The following is a 21,949-nucleotide window of genomic DNA, read 5'->3' on the forward strand; positions in this document are numbered from 1 at the left end:
GCCAAGTTCAAACGGGTTACATGGTGAGCGTGTAATTGTCGATGAGCATATAACGTACCTATGAAGTCTAAAGCCACATAGGTCTCTTGCAGCTCCAAGTCCTGTCAAAATTTCTCACTCAATATGAGCGGCAGCCTCCAGCAATTTATTACCCCTGAGCCCGCGGAGCTCCGTTGGTTTGAAAGAGCAAACTACATTGCCGTTAATCTAGGACTCATCGCCTATGGTAAAGTTCACGTATACTCTGATAAAACTAATACTGATAAACATCCTCTTCCAACATCAGGGGTGACCATAGTCACCATTTGCACATGCGCCTACTATCTTATTCACGAGAAGAACCTGAAGAAGAACGCAAAATGGCTAGCGTTCATTTTCGCTCTTTTCATCGGCAGCACGGTAAACATATCTATCAATATGACATTTAACGAATGGGCGTGGATCGACTTCAGAGCATACCCAGGAGGCCCATTGCAATTCTTATTAGAGCAGCAATCAAATGTTATCAATACATGGGGAAACTCTATCTCGACTGCCGTTCAGTTGCTCAGTGATGGCATGCTCGTAAGTCTTCTATATAAAAGTGGTGCTTTAATTGATGAGGTTTCAATGTGATGTTAGATCTATCGAGTTTATGTCCTATACCAGCACTGGTATGTTATCGTGGTTCCCGTTATGGCATGGATTGTTATGTTAAGTAAGGACAAAAATTGTACTGGGTGCTTGAGACACGGGCTCACCATGTCGTTATTCCCCAAGTCCTAGGAGCTTTCTTCATCTTGCAAGCCGCACGTCCCGACTCGAGTCTGTGGTCCCACATTACACTCAATTTCTCTCTTCCATATTTTTCCCTCACGATGGCGACAAATATCCTGCTCACCTTGATGCTGATTATTCGACTCCTTTACATGAGACACAGGGTCATGAAAATTATTGATAGGTCCCACGGCAAAACCTACACGAACATCGTGACCATGCTCTTAGAATCGGCTGCTCTCTACGGGGTCGTCTCGTTTATTTTCCTCGTTTTGTATATTAAAGGAAATACAGCTGCTCTTCTGTTCATACCGTTGCTAACCCAAGTACAGGTAAGCATTGTTACAATCTAACCGGATTACAGAGAACTAAATATATGTTGTAGTGTATTTCTCCTGTGCTTATAATTTTGCGAGTTACCCGAGGGAGAGCTTGGTCCGCCAAAACGATAACGAAACTTCAATTAAATAACAACGCCAGAATGAACATGGTCAATGTCAACTCAAACACCTCAGTTGAACGAACGGACGACGTTTCCCTCAGCACACTCCAGGCGAGTCCTAACAAGTCGCATTTTAACTCTACAACGAGCAACATCATGTTCAGCGACAAAGTTTGATTGCTGCTTTCGTTCGTAAATTTTGGAGAAAGAACACACTTTTACATCGGCCCAAATATCGGCTTTTTCTTTTCTTCTCGAGCTAGTACAAGTTATTTATGTAAGCTATGAATAAATTAAGCATTGGACAGTATCACAAACTGTAATCGTTCATTGAACTGGGCCATTCCTCGGGTGAAGGTGTGACACCGGTAATATGCAATGCAACCAAGTTTTATCAAGACCTCGCAGGAAGTAATGGGAAGGAGGATTAGATCTTCCCAGAAATGTGGTCTTCAATGAGCCGCGCAACATAGACACCGTCGACAGGGATATAGTTCCCTTGAAAACCGTTAGGGTAGTCCACATTTGGCTTATTAGGATACGTTCGGTATCTGTCAAAAAAAAAACACAAAACAATAGTATCAATACATGTTAGCAAGCGGTTCAGTATAAGCGGGAACACCCTAAGCCCAACCATACTCCAGGTATCAACCCACATACCTATCCTTCCACACTGCGAAATGTCTCATCCCGAGAGCGCGTGCGGTCCAGTAGTAGTCGTGTGCAAAACCTCCCGGGTAGAAAATTTCGATGACGCTCGAAAAGCGCGTTGGGCGCATGAACACAAGGTGTGTGAGGCCATTTCCGTGCACACCCAACATGATCTGCAAATAAACCGTTACTTTTGGTAACAATGGAGTTAAATTTGCTGACGTACCGTGGTGCGAGCGGCTGCACGAACCTGCTCGTCCTTTGACATGTACTCTGCGATGAGTTCGTCGAACTCCCATTCCAGCGGCACCGTTGTGCCCTCATTTCCACTCACACCAGCGAGGAATTCAGCACGTTCCTTATTTTTCCTCTCCACAAGCTCCCGGATTGCCTTCACCAAGCCATCATGGTCTTCCTGGATCAGCTTGCGATTCCGTGCGGATTGGCGGCTAATGTAGCTGATGACAATTTTATCAGGTAAGGGAAGCATCTTCTGGTGCTTGGAATCGACATTCACGATGTCATTTGGGTGTATAAACGTGTCCATACCCCTCACCTCTGCCTCTCGTGTCATGAAAGGCATTACGCCTCCCTCCTTCACCGGTGCCAAAGCCAACTGCTCTATCCCCTCCTCCGCGCCAGCAAACCGCCACACCGCCTCGCGCAGCGGCGCCCACCACCCGCCAACGTGCAACCCTCGCAATCTCGCCTTTCTTCGCATATATTCCCATGCCTCCGCCGCCGTCCTTTGTGTCTGTGAGCCACACACCGTCCCGCGATGCGCTGCACTTCTATCGACCAAAAGCACGGTCGGGAAGTGCCACGCGCGCTCCCCTTCTTCCAATTTAAATGCCGTCGCCGCTATCCGGTCGTTCCAATCTTCAACATGTTCGACAATGAGCGAGGGCAGTGCCGCGCGCAGGAAGTATGCATTGAATCCTGGGCTGTCACGCCAGCCGTCTGCGTTGCTGTGTGCGAAGATTGCACGGTGCATGGGTGGTACAGGTGGGTGGGTGGTGGAAAAGTGCACACTGGTGGATGGGGAGGGATCGTCGAGCTCATTTGGAGTGATAGGCGGAGAGAATGCGCCATGCCAGAAGGCCTGTGCGCCAAAGAAAAGCTCGGCGACGAAGTGGTAGTAATGTCGCAGGAATTGTTTGGGGTCATTGAAGAGAAGCTGATGGGGAGAACGTTAGTGTCGGGATCAGGCGGTGGGGCAGATAATTCGACATGTGGGGCCATACATATCACGCACCGTGTTGCCTTCAACAGTCCATACCCGATTCAACACCCGTCCCTTCGCATTTGTCGTCGACACCCATCGATCCTTGGCTTCTTCAGGCGATATAATTTGTATGTTGTCGTCTGTCGGCTCTCGCATCGCAATATTTTCTGGTGTATTCTCCGCTTCCAGCCCGGTGCTTGTCATCATCCTAATCTCCGGGAATTTTTCCCGAGCGTTATCATCTGCAACAATGTATAGCGTCCCATTTGACATGTACAGGTTTCGAAACAGCGTCCATCCAGGTGCGTGCGCGAGGAGCTCGGTGGAAGGGAGGCCGTCGAATGGGAGGAGTGGCCGCGAAGCTGTGGGCGTGGAGGTAGGTGACGCTGTAAGCACCACCGTCTCCGTTTTCGTCCGAAATTTTGTGCGAAATCGGTGGGCAACACCAGCCCTGTGGTTGGTGGTGATATGGTTGGGTTGATCCTTAAAGTAAGTGGTCGATGGGAGACCGATGCATGCTGACCAGAGGTGCATCGACAACGCACCGATTAGCAATAGGATTGCATCGCGGCGGGTGAACGCGCCGCTGCGAAAAAGCATCCTCTGACTGGGAATGAAGGTATCGCCAGTAGGAGGGTAGGGGGATCTGAGAGTGTGCACGAGGCATTGCAGGTGGGTTTATATTTTTTATCGGAGGAAAGGCCTGCGCTGCGCGACACAACAGTATCAAATGGTTACCCCAAGGAGAGCCGCGGCTGGGGTAACGCGGACATGACGCATCACCTCGAAGAGCTGACGGGGTAACAATGTGCGATGGTTGACAAGTACAGCCGCATTCGGCGTCTAATTATAATGCAACTGCGTCTGTAAATGCGAAGATGAGGTGAAGGAGATGAGGACGGCGTCAAAATGCTAGGGAAAAGGGCAACCGAAGAGTCCTTGGCATCAAAAATTCGTAATTTGCATGGCATAAAAAGGTTTGCCGTTGAATCTCTTCCTGACCAACTGGACTTTTTATACTCTCGACCTAGCCTGGATGAACCTGAAAGTAAGCCAGTGACTTTGTCATAGAGAGGCGCTATCAATGTTCCTACAGATCAGTTTTTGCGGGATCCTGAAAACACCTGAGCGTTTCTGGCAGCACAGAAATTTTGATGAATATCTGTTCTTGTGCCGATATTGGCTTCGACCGCCCTTCTAGCGGAAACATGAACTCTGAAGTCTGTCGATTTCTGATCGGAACTCCAAGGCTGGTCATTTGTTTGATTTCTGTTGTGATATGCCACTGAAAATTTTGTCATGCTAACTGTGCGTATTACTCTGTACGAATTTGAAAACGAACCTGAGCTACATGTTCCAAGAGAAAAAAGGCGCCCAAAGCGCTTTTGACACGATTTCCCATTAAAAATGTGAACGTTAAGGAACACCTTCATACTCACCGGTTTGCGGCCACCGTGACTCTGAAGCTGAAGAACTTGAAGCAGAGGCAAGTTGGGAACGACGAAATTTAGGCACGTTGGTTTGTAGGATCGGATACAGAAGTTGAACCAGGGTAAGAAACTGACCACACCATTGAAAGCAAGATGTTCAACTCACAATTTCAGTATTCACTGCGATCTATCTCGCTGGTAGACAATCAACGGGTGGGCCGTGAGAAATTGATGGGCCTGCTGCAAAGTGTGGAACGGCACCGCCAAGCCTCCGTTGAAACCTTGAGATGAACCCCGCGCGTTCTTGAAGATTAATCATTTACTATCTTCTCAACTAGTACGAACATACACCAAACCAAGGAGAAACAAGTCTCGCGCGCGTGAATATTTTCAGTGTTTTTGTGCCTACCATTGACTGATACTCAGTTTTACAGTGTCCCGAAACCCTGCGAAGCTATAGAAATTCTGCACAGCTTGAGCATATCGGTATCGTGCAGAGTCAGCAGCAGCATATTGTCAGGGAAATGGATAGCGAGTTCAAGTTCATCAGATCCTCTGTCGAGAGCTTCATGAACACCTACCTGCCTTTTGTCCCAAATGACAATGAAACGCAATACTTTGTTCAGCAACTTTTACAGGACACTTCAACGGGGGCTGGTAATGCTTCTCATTCCAGCGACGTAACTACACGGCCAGTGTTGTCTGTATTGACGGGAAACGAGACAACTTTCGCTTTTCGAGATTACCCACTCCAGAGAAAAAGGGGCCGGCGGTCTAACAACAAAACCACCTTCTCTCGGGGATGGGAGAAGATTGCACTGACCATTGGGAATATTGAATATCCTGGGGAACGAAAACGCAACAAATTCAGCTACGTAAACGTGCCGAACAAAAGGATAGCTTCCTCCAACCGAGGCTACAACAACAAAATCGATGCCGCATTTGTTGCAGCCTGCGATACGCACAAGCCGCTTCAGACGACCGACATAGCTGTTGTAGTCGGGCACAAAGTTGCTGCGTCGCACACTCGGCAAGTGAGTTCCATTTCACAACTCAGCTAACGTCCGTTCTTTCGCACGTGTCTTCTGATATTTACTCACTGTAGAACGCGTTACATGTCGTCTCTTCCAATGTTCAGATTATGAACGAAGACGTACGTCGTATGTTCACTTTCGGGGTGCGCTTTCTCTACATTTTGCTGTTGACCGAGCTGACATCCACGATATGCCACACAGATAACAGCCGAAATGCATAATGTCACGCTGTGGTATCATGATCGTTCACATTCAGCCGCGTCGTATCCCTTTAACTTATCCACGGTCTGTAGCTTTCCTCATTGTTAGAACATTTCTCTGACAAAATTCACACAGAATCCTAAATTATTCATACAAGTTCTTATTGCATTTTTGTTTGCAACGGAAGAAGAGCTTGGCTACGATTCAATGGTAAAGCTTGAACCAGACCAAAACTACACATTCAAGATTCCAAGTTTACCGGGCAGCGACAAGTGTTTCGGTTCTTTCGCACCGTGGAGGGCCTGTCGCTCTATCATTCGAACGGCATCACCGGTCGAATGACGCGTGTTTACAAAGTCGTTGAAGTCAGGGAAAGCGGCGAGGCGTTTGGAGATCCGCTCGTTTTGAAAGACGTGTGGCTCGACAGCTCTGCGAAGACGGAAAAAGAGATACAGAACGCCATTTTTACCGATATCGAACAATTTTGGGACAGCCCAGACGAACCGCTGGAGTTAAAGAGCTTCAAAGAAGCTCACAGGAAAATTGTTGGCAATGGCAGCTACAAGCAATACTTTCTTCAGATTGTCCTGGACTACAGCGGACAGAAAACTAAAGTACGAGTAGAGATAGGAACCGAAGTCAGAGGTTTCTTCGACGCTGAGCAAGATCTCGCACTGGATGCTCCGGCAACTGGTACCGCATCACAAGGATCGCAGTCTATGAATGATCAGACATTTGTAAACGCACACCGAAATGCTTCCCAATCACCAGCTATTCCAGCTATTCCACGCGAACAGAAGAGGCAATATCGCATCCTTTTCAAGGAGGTTTGTAGAACTTCTGGACGGCTCGAAACCCTTGGAGAAGTGGTCAATGTGCTATCACAAACCCTCATCCGTGAGCGAATTGTTTTCCCCCATCTTTGATTTGCAAGGCCTTACGTATCTTATCTAGCGCTCCAGCTTTTGTTTTGCGCGGGATGGGTCCATAGAGACATTTGTTCTGGAAATATACTTGCTTTCAAGAAAGATTCAGAAAGCCAGGGGCCGTGGCTCGCAAAACTCTCTGACTTTGCATATGCCACAAAATTCCCTGTGCCAAAAGGTTCAGCATGTGCTTCAAGTACGAAGACGGTATTTATGTTCTTTGATTTCAAAAAATTGTCTTTTGACCATTGCCTACAGGGGACAGCGTACTTTATGCCTCTGGAAATTATGCTGTCATCTTACTTGTTTTCTCCCAGCCACGACAATACACTGCCAGCGCAGAAAGAATTCGCAATTGCAAGACAACTTTCTGTCAAAGAGAGACTTGCTGAATTGGCACTACAGCTACAGAATTCTACAACTACTCAACCGCAGAAGGGAGTCGCTCACAATTTCCAACACGATTTAGAATCAATGTGGTGGATGCTTCTCTGGAACATATGCTGCCGCCTTGACCCAACACAATCAACGAAGTCCCTTCAGGACTTTGGCAAGGCCGTTTTCATTAACGATAGAAAGCCGACTCATGCCAGAATTCACTGCATCACCGCACCATTCGGAAAAACCGTCACACCCAAGGCACCAAAGTCAATTCTCTCTATCGTTACGTCTCTTTCCTTATTGAGTGGCGAACTTTACCAGAACTACGTTGATCGTGGTCGGAATGGCGCATATAATGATGTTGGCTCGTATGCTCAGATTCACAGCATCTTCTTCGAGACATTTAAAGCGCTCGACGAAGAGGTCACTGAAGCTTCGGAAGCCCAAGCTTCTGGCAGAAACGATGGTGGAGATCAGCATTGGTCCACGATACCTTTGCTGGTGAAGGCTTATAGCAATACCGTGGCACAAGGATCTGCGGTGGGCGAACCAGAGCGTAAGCGTCCTCGATCCAACGAAGACCATGTCGATGCGAGGGAGGTCGAGAGCGAAGGTAGGACCAAAGCTAAGCAACCTAGAAAGAAGTGAGAGAGAGATAGATAGTAGCTTTAGTATTGTGACTTGCTTGGATATATTTCATGTAACAACAAATTCTTCATGTCATATCTCATTAGTTTGAACATTGTAGTTTTATTCGTGATCCGGTATGCAATAAATATTAAAGTGAGTGGAGTGCAGGTAATTATACAGTAGTACATGTACAAAGATATTGCTACGTCACAAAATTAGCAGATATATATATCATAAAATGTTCAAAAGCAAGTCAGCCCACTGATACAACGCGTTGCAATTCGACTCCAGCCAGCCTCATTGACATGGTCCCGACACTCCAGATCACAGGTCCAAGTCAGGGAGTTCATCCGGCAGATCAATGCCCATGGCGTCGACAATAAACTCCCTTAGTGCCTCCTCCATCTCCTCCTTTGTCATCTTTTTCTTCTTGTTGTCGTCCTGCGGCAGCGCACCACGACGCAGCCGAGCGTGCATCCGAGCGGGAAGTGTGCGCAGCCAGAACCCGACCAATGCCTTCCAAATGGCGAAGTCCATGCTGAACATGCTGAGCTGGAAACGTGTGTGGTTGTACCACTCCCGCGTGCGCTCGGAGAATGTGAGGTGAGTGTTTCGAGTGGGCTCCTTCGAAGCCCAGTAGCCTGTAATTTTGACGCCGTTGACGGGACTGCCGAATGACGCGTTGTTCCCTACAAAAGGAAAAGAAACATGATGAGCACACCAAAGCCAACCAAAATTGAAGACATAAAGTAAAGAGAGATCAGATAAGTGGTAGGGTGTATGTACCTTGCATTATCCGCATATTTCTGTTCAGAAACAGAATGACTTTGGGCATCCGATCCGTGTCCGCCAAAAATTCCTTCAGCCTCTGCTTCATCTTCAGACTGAGCTCGTACTCTGACATCCGTTCTCTCTTTTTCTCGTTATCTCTATCCTCGTTTTCTCCGTCTTTTCTCGTTTTCTCTGCCCCTGAATCAGTCTTCTTGACCTCTCTCCCCTTCCTCAAAATCGTCGGCCGCATCATCACAAAGCTCGCCACCAAATCAGGTAACGGGCCGAACCCCCATCGCTCCGCAACACTCTTCACTCCACTAAAATCACCCACCAGCATCGCCCGCCACAGCTCCGCCCACTCCCTCTTGAATTCTTCAGGAAGCTGCACACACAGCCCATGGTCGAGCAGAACGACTTGCGGCTGGGTGCGGTTTGTAGGAGAGGGGCGTATGAGGATGTTGCCCGGGTGGGGATCGCAGTGCACCTGTCCAAACTTGAACATCTGGGCGGAGAACAGCTCAGTGAGGGTTTCGATGAGAGATTTGACGCCGCCTTTGAGGGGGTGCGCTGGGTAGTGGAACGACGATACTGTCGAGGGGGTTAAAAAATCGGAGCTTTCGACTGCTGTGATATGGGTGTGTGTGGTCCCCTCCGGTACATGCTGTGCTTTCTTCGGCAGAGCTTCGCCCATGAGGCGATATACACCTTCCCTATCTGATAGACGCACCCCGTCAATCCACTCAGCCACCATGACCTTCTTTGTCGTGTATTCTTCGTAGATTTTAGGGATGTATACTTTATCCCGCAGGAGCGGTTCTTTTGCGATATAATCAGCTGTCTGCTGCGCGTTTCGTGCTTCATTTACAAAGTCCAGTTCTTGCCTTAGATGGTCTGCAATAAAATCTACAACATCGTGAAATGAAATAGGCACATTAACACAAGTAATATCAAGATATAAACGTAGAATACTCACCAACGACGAAATATACGGGCAGATCAAACGCCCAATGCTCAAACATCCACATAACAGAGCGGAACGCAGCAATGTCCCACTCCATTTGCTTTGCCACGTCAGGCTTCTGTACCTTTACTGCAACCCACTTTCCCTCGTCTACTACACGTCCACTCTCGTCGCGCGTGGGCCAGAGTTTCGCCTTGTGCACTTGCGCGATGCTTGCGCTGGCCACAGCCTTTTCTTCAAATACCTCAAATACACCGTTGGGCCCGCTCGGAGGCTGCCCCAACTCATTTACAAATACACGGTGGATGGTTGAGTAGGGAACCTGCGGTGCGTCGTCGAACAGGCTGGCGAACTGCTTCTGGATCGGCTCTGGGAGCGCCGCTGCGTTCGCAGCTATCGCTTGCCTTCCACTGACCTCAGAAAAGCGAAACAGTGTGGAGATGCTAAGGCACGCACCCAAATTTGATGTACAACCCTCCGTTGGTCGAAAGCAGGTCGAACACCCGCTGCCCGACGCGTTCGTGCAACTCCGGTATCTGCTCGCTCTTGCCCGGCGTGAAATTGGACTTGTAATCCCAGGTAATCAAGGCGCTCTATTGGAAACAAAGAAGCATTGTAGAGCGTGTGTGAGGATGATTAGTAAATACCCACTGTTGTAAATGTCCTCAGTGTCCGCGTTAAAGAAGACGCGTTATAGACCCTGTCCACCGTGTATATCGTCGCTGCTCCCGCTGCAAAATACCCCATCCTCCGAGTATATTTCCATAGCCACGACGGTGTCTGATGATGTTCTGGGGTCAACTTGGGTGGAGATACACCTGCCGATGGGTGAGATTTAGATATATGTGTAAAGGAAAGTTGTCTTTTAGATAGCAGCGCGATGGAGTCCAGACGTAATTGACGCTGTGTTGTCCAGGCCAGATTTCCTATACGAAGCATGATCCTGGTCGTCATCGTCCACTGAACTTTCTGACGACAGAGGTGAGGGGTAGACAGCTGCCCGTAGTAGAGAGATATATGGTTTGGACATGATGGATATTGGTGGTGGGATGTCGGCAATGGTTGCGTTCACTTTGCGGCTCGATTCAGACGAGTCAGGCCGGCGATACGCGGCATTTCAGGCCCTCAACGCAACGTGATCTCATTAGGTCATCAACATGGTCTGGAACATTGCCAAGCCGCATTGCCCAGGCATTTTGCCTCACACATTCTCGCATAACGACTCACATGGAACAGCGAACGTCCTTGCAACACTCTTCCTCCAACTGCCTCCAACTCTACACTTCTCCTTTGGATACTCAATTTTAGTGTATGATGGGGTCGTCGAAAACCATTTTTCATAAGGTTTGCCTTGCAGTGACACTCAATTCGTTGTAGAATGATCTTTAGAGTGATTCAGGTATTCGGGAAACTCGTGCAATGGGCAAATGAAACTTCTGCGATTTTATAAAGGACTTTGAATAAGAGGTATGCGTATTCTGCAAGATAGCAAATCAAGCATTAATCATAATTGTTTTACTTCTATGATGACGAATATATTAGAACACCGTACTACGAGTTGCCAACGCTAGCAATCAAGTTATGAGCAAGCACAGTGCGGGTGCACTCACATACTCGCAATAAACACTCGCTGCTGAGGATAAGTGCTTTTTTGTGACCAAGCCGCCATGATCACCGTTGGGGCAGGGCAAATTTCTGTCGGCCAGTGAGAACATATTACTGCAGCCTTCTTGCGAAATCCGGAAGTCGGATATCTGACTTAGAACGGTATTTACTTCGTTCCTTGAGGTACTAATTCTCCCAACGAAGCCGATGACAGTAATGAGTATCGATTTCCTTTTGAAGTACCAACCTCAAAAGATAAAACAGTACGCTTTCAGTACTGTTTGGTTTGAAGACAGTATTCTTAAAATACGGAGATATAGATATCAAGATATATTTGTAATGCTGTTGTATTCTGTATTCTGGGGTAACGCGGATTGGCCTAATCACCTCTGTAAATCGCCCTATTCCCCGTTTGAGTGTATACATTTCAACATAGTACTTAGGTAGTATGTAGACCAGCAATTTAAATATTCTCCTGCCAGACGGCTGGTTAGATATTTTCGAGCACATTGGATAGGACAGTCGCTGCCGTCGGCCTTCAAATTTAATTTTCCACACGATCCGCGCTGTTGCTTGTGGATGCAGTATCCGGACTCCTCTTCCACACTGTTTTTGAAGGCTGCTCTCACCAATTATTCACCAAATCTCTTAAACATACAACGCTGATACTGCGTCATAGACCGGTTGAAGCTCTGAATGGAACTGCCCCGGTGACGTCCCAAAAATCCTCTCAGGAAAATTCACATTTGGTTTGACACCGTGGTAGTATGGTGTACATCTGAGGTCAGTTTTAAAGACGTCAGTGCAAGGCCGACGTTCGACACGGTGGTGAGAACGACAGTTTATGATTCCGTACGTAATTCTATAATTGCGAACTTTGACTGCCATTTCTAAATCACGCCTCCTGCGTCTCGGCACAGGCCATGGTTTGTTCCTTCGTTAGTAACTTGATTCCACACGTAAAAATTCTGATGTCTGCACCCGAATTTCTGATTGTTTCTTTGTCTTTCCACCTCGGGCAGTACGTGTACAACTTAAGTGAGGCTATGTTTCCAGTTGAAATGTCCCTCAAAACCTACTTCTGGAGCTGGAGAATTCAGCATTTCGGGATTACCAATTACACGTATTTCCAGTAGGCCCTCCAAAAATCAATTCTGAGAAGATCATCTGAACGCCCAAGTTTTGTCACTATAATTAGTGGGTACAAAAATAAAACAACGGAAACGGAGCAGAGTGAACAAAATAATCCATCATACTCATCGTTCGTCTACATGCTCCACACGCGGGAGAGAGACAGAATGCCTGCATTTATCAATGTCGCTGCAGAAAAGGGGCATTATTGATACATAGTCGCTTCTATCAAATTGCTTACACTTTCTCGAGCTCATGGCAAAGTTAGCTTCCCATTCAAACGCTTGACTTCTTGTTCGAAGTCGAAGCCTTCGAGTCGGTTTCAATCCGTCTTCCGTTGTCTCCGATTTCGCGGGTATAACATGTTCAAATGCCGGGTAATCGAATGTGCCTTGACGGCTTCTCATTGAATAAACCCCTGATTTCTCACAAGGTTCCTAAAGTTGTCTGAGTCCCACGATGCTCGCCCAAGTAATGGAACCCCTCAATCCCAACTCTCCGTTATCTTGCAGGTTTGCTGAGATCGCTGGGACGTAGTAAGCGACCTCTACGGTTCCCTCAGTTTCCACGCTTCATTATAGTGGGTGCTTGTCGATGGGTAATCTCAGAGCACGGCGGAGGGGACTCTGGCGGTAGGCAGCTGTAGATGATTCCGTAACCCTCTGGGGTCTGACGAAACGAGGACAACTCCTTACGTGTTGTCAGCTTCTGTTACCTATTTGTTTTTACTCAAGTCTGCAATAGCCGTATTCTGCCGTATTCTGCCGCGTCTGCCATTCGAGCGGGTTCCCAGGGTGTTGGGCTTGGCATAATTGTATTACCGACATTTCGCCTCTGGTCATTTCGTCTTTATTCCAACTTGCTTCGAACATAGAACAAGACACCTAATTCATAAGTTAGAATGCGCTGATGAGTTCTGTAACATACAGAAATTATGTTACATGTAGATATTATTCCTAATCTCGGATATCTTTTTCTCAGCAGGTCCCATGGTAAAACATTATCTTCAAGTTAATGTCCTATACTGGAATGACGCGGTCCTTGTTCCGAACTGCTGCATGAGACTTTCGATCGGTTAAAGTCTTTCAGATGGTAAGGCGTTTACCGGAGTGTTGCTACATCTAACACGATCAGTTTCCTATGACAGAAATACACGCCCTAGGGGGTTAAAACGGCGAAATCTTGTTATCATTTTAACCTGAAGCTGCAGGTTCAAGTCGTTTGCCATCCCTATGCACATGGCGTATAGCTAGCCGACCGACATTGAGAAAAGAACGATGATTTACCAAGTCCTTGGATGAACTGCACGTTGTTCATATTGTCTGACTTGGGGTCCTAATCAAATGGTTGATAAGTTGACAATTTGAACAGCCTGTGTTTTTAATTACATCATAAACTGGCATTCCATCATAAATCTCTATCACTTTGTTTTAACTATGGAACTTTGTCTGTCATAGGAACCCTTTCGACGGCCAATAGGCATGGTAGACGGCCCAGAAATTGACATTGACACACTTTGATAAGGTTAGGTAGCGACATTGTACGATTTTGGCAAGGGATCAAGCCGTGATGGGTTTGTAGGTTAGAATTGGGATGGCGAGAGAACAGCCAATCAGAACTTCAATATTGCAAAGGTCCCGGGACCACATATGTCAGCATTTTACTTCTAACTGGATGCGTGTCTGATCATTTAATCCGGTAATATATACGAGTACATTTTGCAGTCACAGAGTACATGCATCGTTAACCTTTATGTTAGGTATATCTTTTTACCTAGTTTCTCTGACCAAATCTAGAACATATTAACTGGCTGAGGGCAATCCACAATTTTATCGAATGAGAATGCCACACTTACGTTTGGGATATTGTTGATACAATAGATAAATGTCATGATCATCTGTCTTATGGCTACCAAAACTCGACAACGGCATGTATAAGAAGACCGGGCTTTCCGGTGTATGGGGAGCGCGCGGTATATTGCTATAAGTTAGTTGCGTGACACACCTACAAAATTTGGACGTAAATAATCAACTTAGCGCAGAGAAGAGCGAGAATATAAAATTTTCTTGAGAGCAGGTGGTGAATCCTACAAGGTCAATGCATAATTACACGATAGCAAAGTTGGCAACGAATGCAAAACGAATGCAGAGGTTCGCCTTTATCTCGAAGTCTGATCAATTGGTAATATAACAGAAACACGGTACAAACAGAGAGCGGTCTAAGAATACTTATGTTGTGCAATTTCTCTTTAATACTATTTTTCAAGGGTTAGTCAAGAATTTTATTGCCAAACCTTGGTCACTATCAGTAACCCCTAACCGGCAACTTATTTTGGAAGGCGACATCACTGAGCACGTGATGTCGGAAAAAACAGCATCAGCACTGTGACACGACCCTCTTGTCACCCTGTTCGAAACAACACAAGCAGATGCACCCCAGTCAGATTTTGTTGAAGTCCGGGCGTTCAGCCTGGAAAGGTGAGTACATCTGCTGCACCATAATAGTCAACACGCTTATACATGCAAACTTTTAGGACCTTATTTTGTTCCATTCCATGACCTGCGAGAAGCTCTGACGAACCACATTCCAATCAAGACGCAGGCGCGTAATTGCACCATTCTACCTAACTTTGTTGGGTGAGTACTGGCCAATGGTCATATATATGCATTAATTGACGCGCTACATTCAAGTGTACGGTTTCTGGTTCATAATGGGAGAGACTACGAACCAGTATTGATTACCCAGGACATGGTTGGTCACAAGCTTGGAGAGTTTTCCTTTACGAAGAAGAGATTTACATTTAGGTATGTCATTATGCCACTCCTCTTTGACATTCTCATAACTTGTTTCACCAGAGCAACCAAAAAGTAGCGCAAATGCATATTATACATCGTTAATCGGAACATCGCAGTTGAGATTCATTGGTCAAGGATAATGGTTTTCAAGGTTTCGTGCGCGATCCATTCTTATGTGCATGGCTTCTTGATGCTTGTTTTTTTGCCTCGCTTCCTGATGAGACAAGGGCAAATCCTCGGCGGTCAACATGTCTATGGCAATAAGAAGCTTCATCATATGTCCTCTCCAGTATACGATCGAAATGAAAACCAGAGGTGGATCCGAAGAAAATGCGTGCATTCCACCAATGTTTAAATCCACTGCAGCAGCCCCGAATACCACTTTCAGAGTTTTGCTCCCCCGGTTCATTTTCCAGCCATCCTTTGCTTGGATTTCTAGATTGATGTTTCTCTTCCCTCTTATGCCTGCCGCTGCTCAGTATATGCCCACCCTAGCTTATGGCCATCAGCTTGGCCAAAAGGCACACAAACAAGTCTCTGCTGCGGAACTATCGTTTATTCTCACAATTTCAATGGATTAGTGGAGAGCGCTCATGGTGAAGGGGGCGTTGCTATGTCAGCTATGGACGCGCAGCAGACGGTGTGAGAGAACGTTCGCTTACCTCCCAGTTAAATGCAATAGTATCTGCAAATCGCCCACAGAACTTTGACCCTCACTTTGCTAGCTTTTGTTGCACGGTACTGTGTCGAATAACCTGAGAGGAGGTGATCGACGGTGCAATCTCCCGCATACTGATTGTTATTCGACCGCACACCATGGATGTCAAAGCATTGGCCAGCGTTGCAGAGCAGAAACGAATCTATCAGAGCTTGAAACAACCTGCGGTGACTCTGGGATCCATTTTTTATGCGGGCTCTATCACCGACCTCCTTGATCTTTTGTTCATATATCCTCTAGCGCCTACAAGAATCGCTGTGCACAATCTCGATATGTTACGCTGGAGGGGAAGTAGTCTGACTGGCGACTAATATTCATTCATTTGACCTGTCTCATAACACGCATCATGTCCTGGTCATTACAACCCGCTTCTCCTCTCACCGCCTGTCTGTTTACACGTACGTGCAGCAACTATCACAAATATCTGTCTATCAATTGTTACTATTACTCGGAAGTTGGGCTTTATATCTGATCGGATCTCATTTTTTCTATTGGGCATTTGCTATCAGACCTTCCTCAAATATTTGGATAAATAACGCTTTTGGGAGATTTTGAGGGTTTTCATTTACACATTTTGTGACTTTAGCCGTCAACAATTCAGTGATGCTCTGTCGGCAGAATATGGTATGTATCAACCTTTAATTTGACACTCGGCAGTTTATTTATAACTTTCAGTAACCACGCTTGTTTTCCTCGGGTCGATGATTCCATGCGAAACCCGTGACGGTCATTCCCGCTACCGGTTTCCCGAACATGGTCGTGGAAACCATACCTCGAGATGTGGCTATCCTCGACCAAATCCTCAGAATGTCTCCATCATCGCCTCCAGATGTCCCCAAACTTGGGTATACGGTCACCTCCCACCCCCATTAGCTGGCTTGCCGCCTTTCCATTCCATGGTCAAATTTTTTCCTGGGAAAACGGACTGGTGGTATGGGAAAGGTGTCTCTGCCGGTCCTCGACGTCCGTTCCGGGCAGTTCGAAAGTCATGTCAATGACGCGTTTCAAGTGGACTTGTTTACCAGGACAGCCAGCTACTCCTGAGACAGCGAGCGCGGCGGGTTGTGACTCTCAGAGGAGTATCGGCATGTGAGCGACTACTGCAACGGGCTGTCCATCTGCTGCCATCTAGTCCCGAAACCGTGGAAAGTACCTCAGGCTGTGGAAATGCAGATCACGGCCAACATTTCTGCATTACACACAGATTTTCAAGAGGTCTGGTAACTTTACAATTCCTTTGCATACCATCGCACGCTCACACCGGCCCAAATCTTTGGACCTACCTTCTGCAGTGGAGATATTTACGGAACATTTTACCATCTCGTCCATTCGCATTTGGAAAGCGACGCTCTCATGAAATCAAAATGACTTGTCCCTGGCTGGCACAATCCAGTATAAAAGACATTTGCTTTGTGCCTTCAAATCTTCAGGATACTCAAGTACTCCCCTCTTCACTCAGACAGCTCAACAGCTTTTACAGTCGATTTCTCAATGGCTTTCGCTCGTCTTCCCGCTATTGTTGCTATTGCTCTCGCAGCTGCTCAATCTGCGTACGCTGCCGCTGCTGCAAGACCAGTAACTTGCCCATCTGGCCACACTACTGCAAACGCCGCCTGCTGTGGTATGTAGATATACCCACTCACATACGAATAGTTTTACTCACTTGGATATAAGCTCTCTTCCCCGTTGTTGACCTCCTCCAGGACCAACTCTTCGACGGCGCCGAGTGCGGTGAAGAGGCTCACTCCGCCCTTCGTCTGTCCTTCCACGACGCTATTGGTTTCTCCATCCACGGTGAGCTCCAAAATTGTTCGATTTGCATTTTCAACATCTGACATCAAAGGACGTATCAGGTGGAAAGGGAGGAGGCGCTGACGGTTCTATTCTCGCGTTCAACAAGACCGAAACCGCCTTCCACGCAAACGGAGGGTAAGAATCATCTCCTCCGCCTACCATTCGTACACACTTGACTGACAACGACTACTCATAATATCAGTATCGATGATATCACTGACGGTCAATTCCCCATCTGGCAGCAGACCTCTTTGAGCGCTGGTGACTTGTAAGTGCTGCTCTATATCTGGCCCAAGTTAGGGGGTAAGCGCGCACAAGCTTACATACTTCTCTTCATTTAGCGTCCACCTCGCTGCCGCTGTCGGTACCGCCAACTGCCCTGGTGCTCCTCGCCTAAAGTTCATGTTCGGCCGCCCAGCCCCCAAGGCCCCTGCCCCCGATCTCACCATCCCTGAGCCTACCGACAGCGTCACGAGCATCTTGGCTCGCTTTGCCGATGCCGGCTTCTCCCCCAAGGAGGCCATCGCCCTCCTCGCATCCCACACTGTCGCTGCAGCCGTATGTCCACCTTTTTTGTGCTTCCTTTGCGGCTAATCTGACCGCGATGACTATCTAGGATGTTGTCGATGTCACCATTCCCGGAACCCCCTTCGACTCGTGAGTTTCATTTGATACATTTCAAGTAACTCCTGTTTAATGTTTTTTTGCAGCACCCCGTTCACTTTCGACTCGCAAGTCTTCCTTGAGGTTCTGCTCAAGGGCAAAGCCTTCCCCGGTAACGGCTCGCAACCCGGTGAAGTCCTTTCCCCCTTGGCCGGAGAGATGCGTCTCCAGAGTGACTTCGTCCTCTCTCAAGACCCCAGGACCGCCTGCTTCTGGCAAGAGATGATCGGTGAGCTTCTACCGGCTTCGATCATAGACGGAGGACAGAGTAGCTGATGTATCAATTTTTGTGATCTACAGACAACCAGGACTTCATGATGTCGCAGTTCAAGGATGCCATGGCTAAGCTCCAGGTTCTCGGCCAGGACACCCGCAAGCTCGTCGACTGCTCTGATGTATGCGCCCTCTTTTTCTTCTTTCAGGCGGGAATGTGTCTCATTTCTTTTTGCTTCTTCTTACAGGTCGTCCCCGTTCCCAAGCCCTTCACTCAGAAGATCAAGTTCCCCGCCTCCTTCTCCAAGAAGGACGTCCAGATCGCCTGCCACGCTCTTCCCTTCCCCAACATTGCCACTGTTGCCGGACCCGCCCCCACCATCCCCCCTGTGTAAGTTCTTTCCTATCATTCTCTGATATAAAGCACAAGTTCTCATCAACCTTTTCACCTTTTCTTAGCCCCGGCTCTTAAATATGAAGCCTCTAAGACGGCTTATTTATTAGCACTTAAATAGAATTTGTCTGAATTTTTCACTTCTTTTGTTGTATTTGCCAAAATATAGCTGTTGGTAACTCTTCAGCAAATAATACATATATATGGTTTTGGTACACATTGTGTGATATTCTCTTCTGAGGTTATCTTCGACTATAAGTTCCAGCAAGTATCTGATCAGTAGATTCATACATCGCAATCAAATACAGCAACGCAAAGGTATCGCTGACTCGGCGGTGCCAAATTGTTTGGCAGTTGGTATAATGTTGTTCATAACATAAATTACACGGACATTCGTCGTTTGTTCTGCATGACTGTTGAACGGAACGGTTGGCTACAGACACATGGGTCAAATAGACTTAAGGTTTTCAATTTCCCATCCGTTCTCATCGCGTGCATCACAGAAGACATAGGTTAAATCATCTGTACATCCGAGCTTTGACATGCATGTCCGCATGGATGTCATTCACATAGGTATATGTTTACAACCTTTATTAGACCTCCATTGCCGTATTCGACGGCGAGTTTCAGGGATTTCGATTGTAGAGCTATGCCTTGGTTTGTGTGTAGAAGATCAAATTCTTTCATGTTGATTGCGGCCCTATGATTCAGAAACGCCAGTGGATTACAACATTTGTTACAGTGAAAATGCTTTTTCGCTTCCCCGCATTTTGTAAGTGACTGTGCACGCCAAGATCTTTCCTGCCTCCTAGGAAACGCGCATCCAACTTATTATTCTGTTTTACTGGCAGTTAGAACCAGGACCGGGGTGGATGATGGAAGATCGTTGTTGTTATTTGTATCTGAAAGATGAATGGGTAGCATGTGCTGCAATCGGCATTGTTGTAATATGTAATAGTAACTTATCCTGAGAGACAGCCGGGAGGAAGCATTTCTGAGATCAGGGCGCGATTTATCATCGAGGCGGTTTGTGGGATCATCGGATATTCTGGGATGATGCGCCAGTGCACAGGAATAGGCAGATACAATTGAATGGTTAATGGGATCTCATGGTTAATGCAGAGAATTTGCCAGGTGGATTGAAGCTAGTAGACGATGTGCAGTATGAACACCGCTGTATAAAGGCTGTTTGGACCCCTGCGCTGCGGTTGTGTTGCCAGGGAAGAGCTTCGAAATGGACAATGTCACTTTGAATGAAGGAGCGATCAAGCGCATATACTGGGGTTTTCGGAAGATGATGTTGATGATGAAGTATTACTGATACATTAATATAGGCATAATTTGAGATACATATTTGACACTACGAGATATCAAGGATGGTCCCAGTTTTAATGTACATCAGAGATGATGAGAGAGAAGTCATAATTCTGAGTGAGGAGATATGGAAGTACAATAATATGTATGCGTTTCTTCTTCTTGGAGATGTAATGGATCCTTTATAGACCTCGGACAGGTCGGATATCCACTACAGTTTACCCATGTAGGTAGAATCAATGGTCGCCGTTATAGTTCATGATGATATATGTCCCACCTTGACGAGCTGGATAATTCCCTGAAGCGGACGATAATATAACCCAAGAACCAAAAAAAATCTTAAAACACTCGTTACTGGGCGCTGCCTGGATCGTCAGTCAACCGTCATTATTTCATGATCATTTTGCTCGACGTTGTGATTTATGAGGACTCCAGTTCGGTTGTCGAAGAGTGAACTACCTCAGCACTTCGCTTCGACGATATATCCTACGCTGAGTAGATAGATAGTCTTGAATTTTCGAGGCCAGGGGCCAGAGTGCCTACGTATTATATTCATGACTGTGGTTTACCGAGTACACTGGCTTTAGCGACTCAGCGCAGGATCGATTAGGGTCCTCAACCGACTGCCCGCCCACACGTTTTTCGACTCTTACCCTGGAACTCCATTTGAACCATTGCTTACCCGAGCCTATATGCAAAGCTAGATCTCAACGCCTTTTTCGAATTTATATTTAAAAGGGTGGAGTGTTGCGAGTCTCGACACGGTCTCCCACATGTAGCCTTCCCATCATCATTGTTTTCACATCAGTGAAATGGAACGGCGCTTGACCAGCTCTGTCCGACGTAATCAGCCAGCGGCGCTTTGATGACGACGATTCGACTGCCGACGGCTTCTTCGAGTCGGTGGCTTTTAATTATAGGCGCCTACGACGACGAATGAGGATTCTTGTACACCTTTGCGCTCTTACTTATGGGTCGCTTACATATCCAACTTTTTTTGAAAAATCATATAGCTTGCGGTGATACTGGAGAATAAATAGGACTTGTCAGCCATGACGAAATCGAAGAGGAACGCAGCATACAGAGATCGCAGTCGGTTTGGCATAGATCCGCAATCCTATGAGGCAACGCCAGCACTCGTAGAACCCACGCCACAGGAGGCGGGATAGCTACAAGGTCATTGAAAAAGCCATTCTGCTGGTCCTGCGTTGAAGAAATTGATTTTCCAGCTGGGTGACGGTCAAGTAATGGATGAAGTATTGTATCGGTAACTATCGTAATCATTGTACTCTCTGACAGGCGGTTACAGACGAGATTTTCCGTGCTCATATATGCGAACGGAGAAGGTGAAGATGTTTTGCTCGAAATTGAAGAAAGGGCACGGTGAACGGCCTCCGGTCACCAATTTAGAGGGCGCATTTGGGGTGTATTGAGAGGCAAAGAACAGAAAACAAGAACGATTACAGCGGTATGTGTTTCAACTTATTTTTGGCCATCCCACATGTTAAGCGCCCCGCATTCCCGTATACCCCTGTACGTATGCCCGTTAATTATTTGATTCCGGTGAGAGAGTGTTTGCTAGACGTACCGCAAAGGGAGTGGACGGTGCCGAACTCGGCAAGAACAACAGCAGGGTTTTGTACGTTTTACTTTCCCTTCGAAAGCTTCAAGAAGAACTCTGCTAGCTAGAAACGAAGACCTGCTGGTCAGTGCAAAGGTGGACCTAAATGGCGGTGTGTAGTGGTGCACTGTGGTTGGTTTGTGGTTTCCTTAGTGACAGGGGGATGGCCGGATAGATCCGGGGCAGTGGCAATGCTGTATGCAAACAAGGCCCATCCGAAGTCTGCTCTCCTCGCTGGTCTCAGACACCCAGCTTGTACATTCACAAAGTCCCTCGTCGCCATCGCCCAC

The 21,949-nt window shown here is 47.0% G+C and overlaps 5 protein-coding genes across 5 annotated transcripts; 3 read left to right on the top strand and 2 right to left on the bottom strand.

Moving 5' to 3' along the window:
* Positions 1-123: 123 nt before the first annotated feature.
* Positions 124-1,375, top strand: JR316_0010647 (uncharacterized protein; the record flags this gene model as incomplete). Its single annotated transcript, XM_047896312.1, has 5 exons — positions 124-226; positions 287-564; positions 622-697; positions 760-1,088; positions 1,142-1,375. The coding sequence occupies 5 exons, from the start codon at positions 124-126 to the stop codon at positions 1,373-1,375; spliced, it is 1,020 nt and encodes a 339-aa protein (XP_047744357.1).
* Positions 1,376-1,625: 250 nt separating this feature from the next.
* JR316_0010648 (uncharacterized protein) lies at positions 1,626-3,847 on the bottom strand (the record flags this gene model as incomplete). The annotated part of the gene is made up of 5 exons (XM_047896313.1): positions 1,626-1,749; positions 1,859-2,022; positions 2,076-3,026; positions 3,105-3,525; positions 3,813-3,847. The coding sequence occupies 5 exons, from the start codon at positions 3,845-3,847 to the stop codon at positions 1,626-1,628; spliced, it is 1,695 nt and encodes a 564-aa protein (XP_047744358.1).
* Positions 3,848-5,028: 1,181 nt separating this feature from the next.
* On the top strand, positions 5,029-7,694 carry JR316_0010649 (uncharacterized protein; the record flags this gene model as incomplete). The annotated part of the gene is made up of 7 exons (XM_047896314.1): positions 5,029-5,538; positions 5,610-5,681; positions 5,740-5,823; positions 5,875-5,949; positions 5,994-6,636; positions 6,694-6,872; positions 6,924-7,694. 7 exons carry the CDS (start codon positions 5,029-5,031, stop codon positions 7,692-7,694), a joined length of 2,334 nt encoding a protein of 777 aa, XP_047744359.1.
* Positions 7,695-8,000: 306 nt separating this feature from the next.
* Positions 8,001-10,441, bottom strand: JR316_0010650 (ABC1 family protein C10F6.14c; the record flags this gene model as incomplete). The annotated part of the gene is made up of 6 exons (XM_047896315.1): positions 8,001-8,365; positions 8,463-9,353; positions 9,424-9,821; positions 9,868-10,004; positions 10,154-10,229; positions 10,314-10,441. The coding sequence occupies 6 exons, from the start codon at positions 10,439-10,441 to the stop codon at positions 8,001-8,003; spliced, it is 1,995 nt and encodes a 664-aa protein (XP_047744360.1).
* Positions 10,442-17,151: 6,710 nt separating this feature from the next.
* On the top strand, positions 17,152-18,802 carry JR316_0010651 (Versatile peroxidase VPL1; the record flags this gene model as incomplete). Its single annotated transcript, XM_047896316.1, has 10 exons — positions 17,152-17,281; positions 17,335-17,454; positions 17,514-17,589; positions 17,657-17,722; positions 17,796-18,012; positions 18,071-18,111; positions 18,165-18,346; positions 18,418-18,512; positions 18,579-18,721; positions 18,790-18,802. 10 exons carry the CDS (start codon positions 17,152-17,154, stop codon positions 18,800-18,802), a joined length of 1,083 nt encoding a protein of 360 aa, XP_047744361.1.
* Positions 18,803-21,949: the final 3,147 nt, after the last annotated feature.

The sequence above is a fragment of the Psilocybe cubensis genome, chromosome 10 (assembly GCF_017499595.1).
Source record: "Psilocybe cubensis strain MGC-MH-2018 chromosome 10, whole genome shotgun sequence".
Taxonomy (NCBI): Eukaryota; Fungi; Basidiomycota; class Agaricomycetes; order Agaricales; family Agrocybaceae; genus Psilocybe; species Psilocybe cubensis.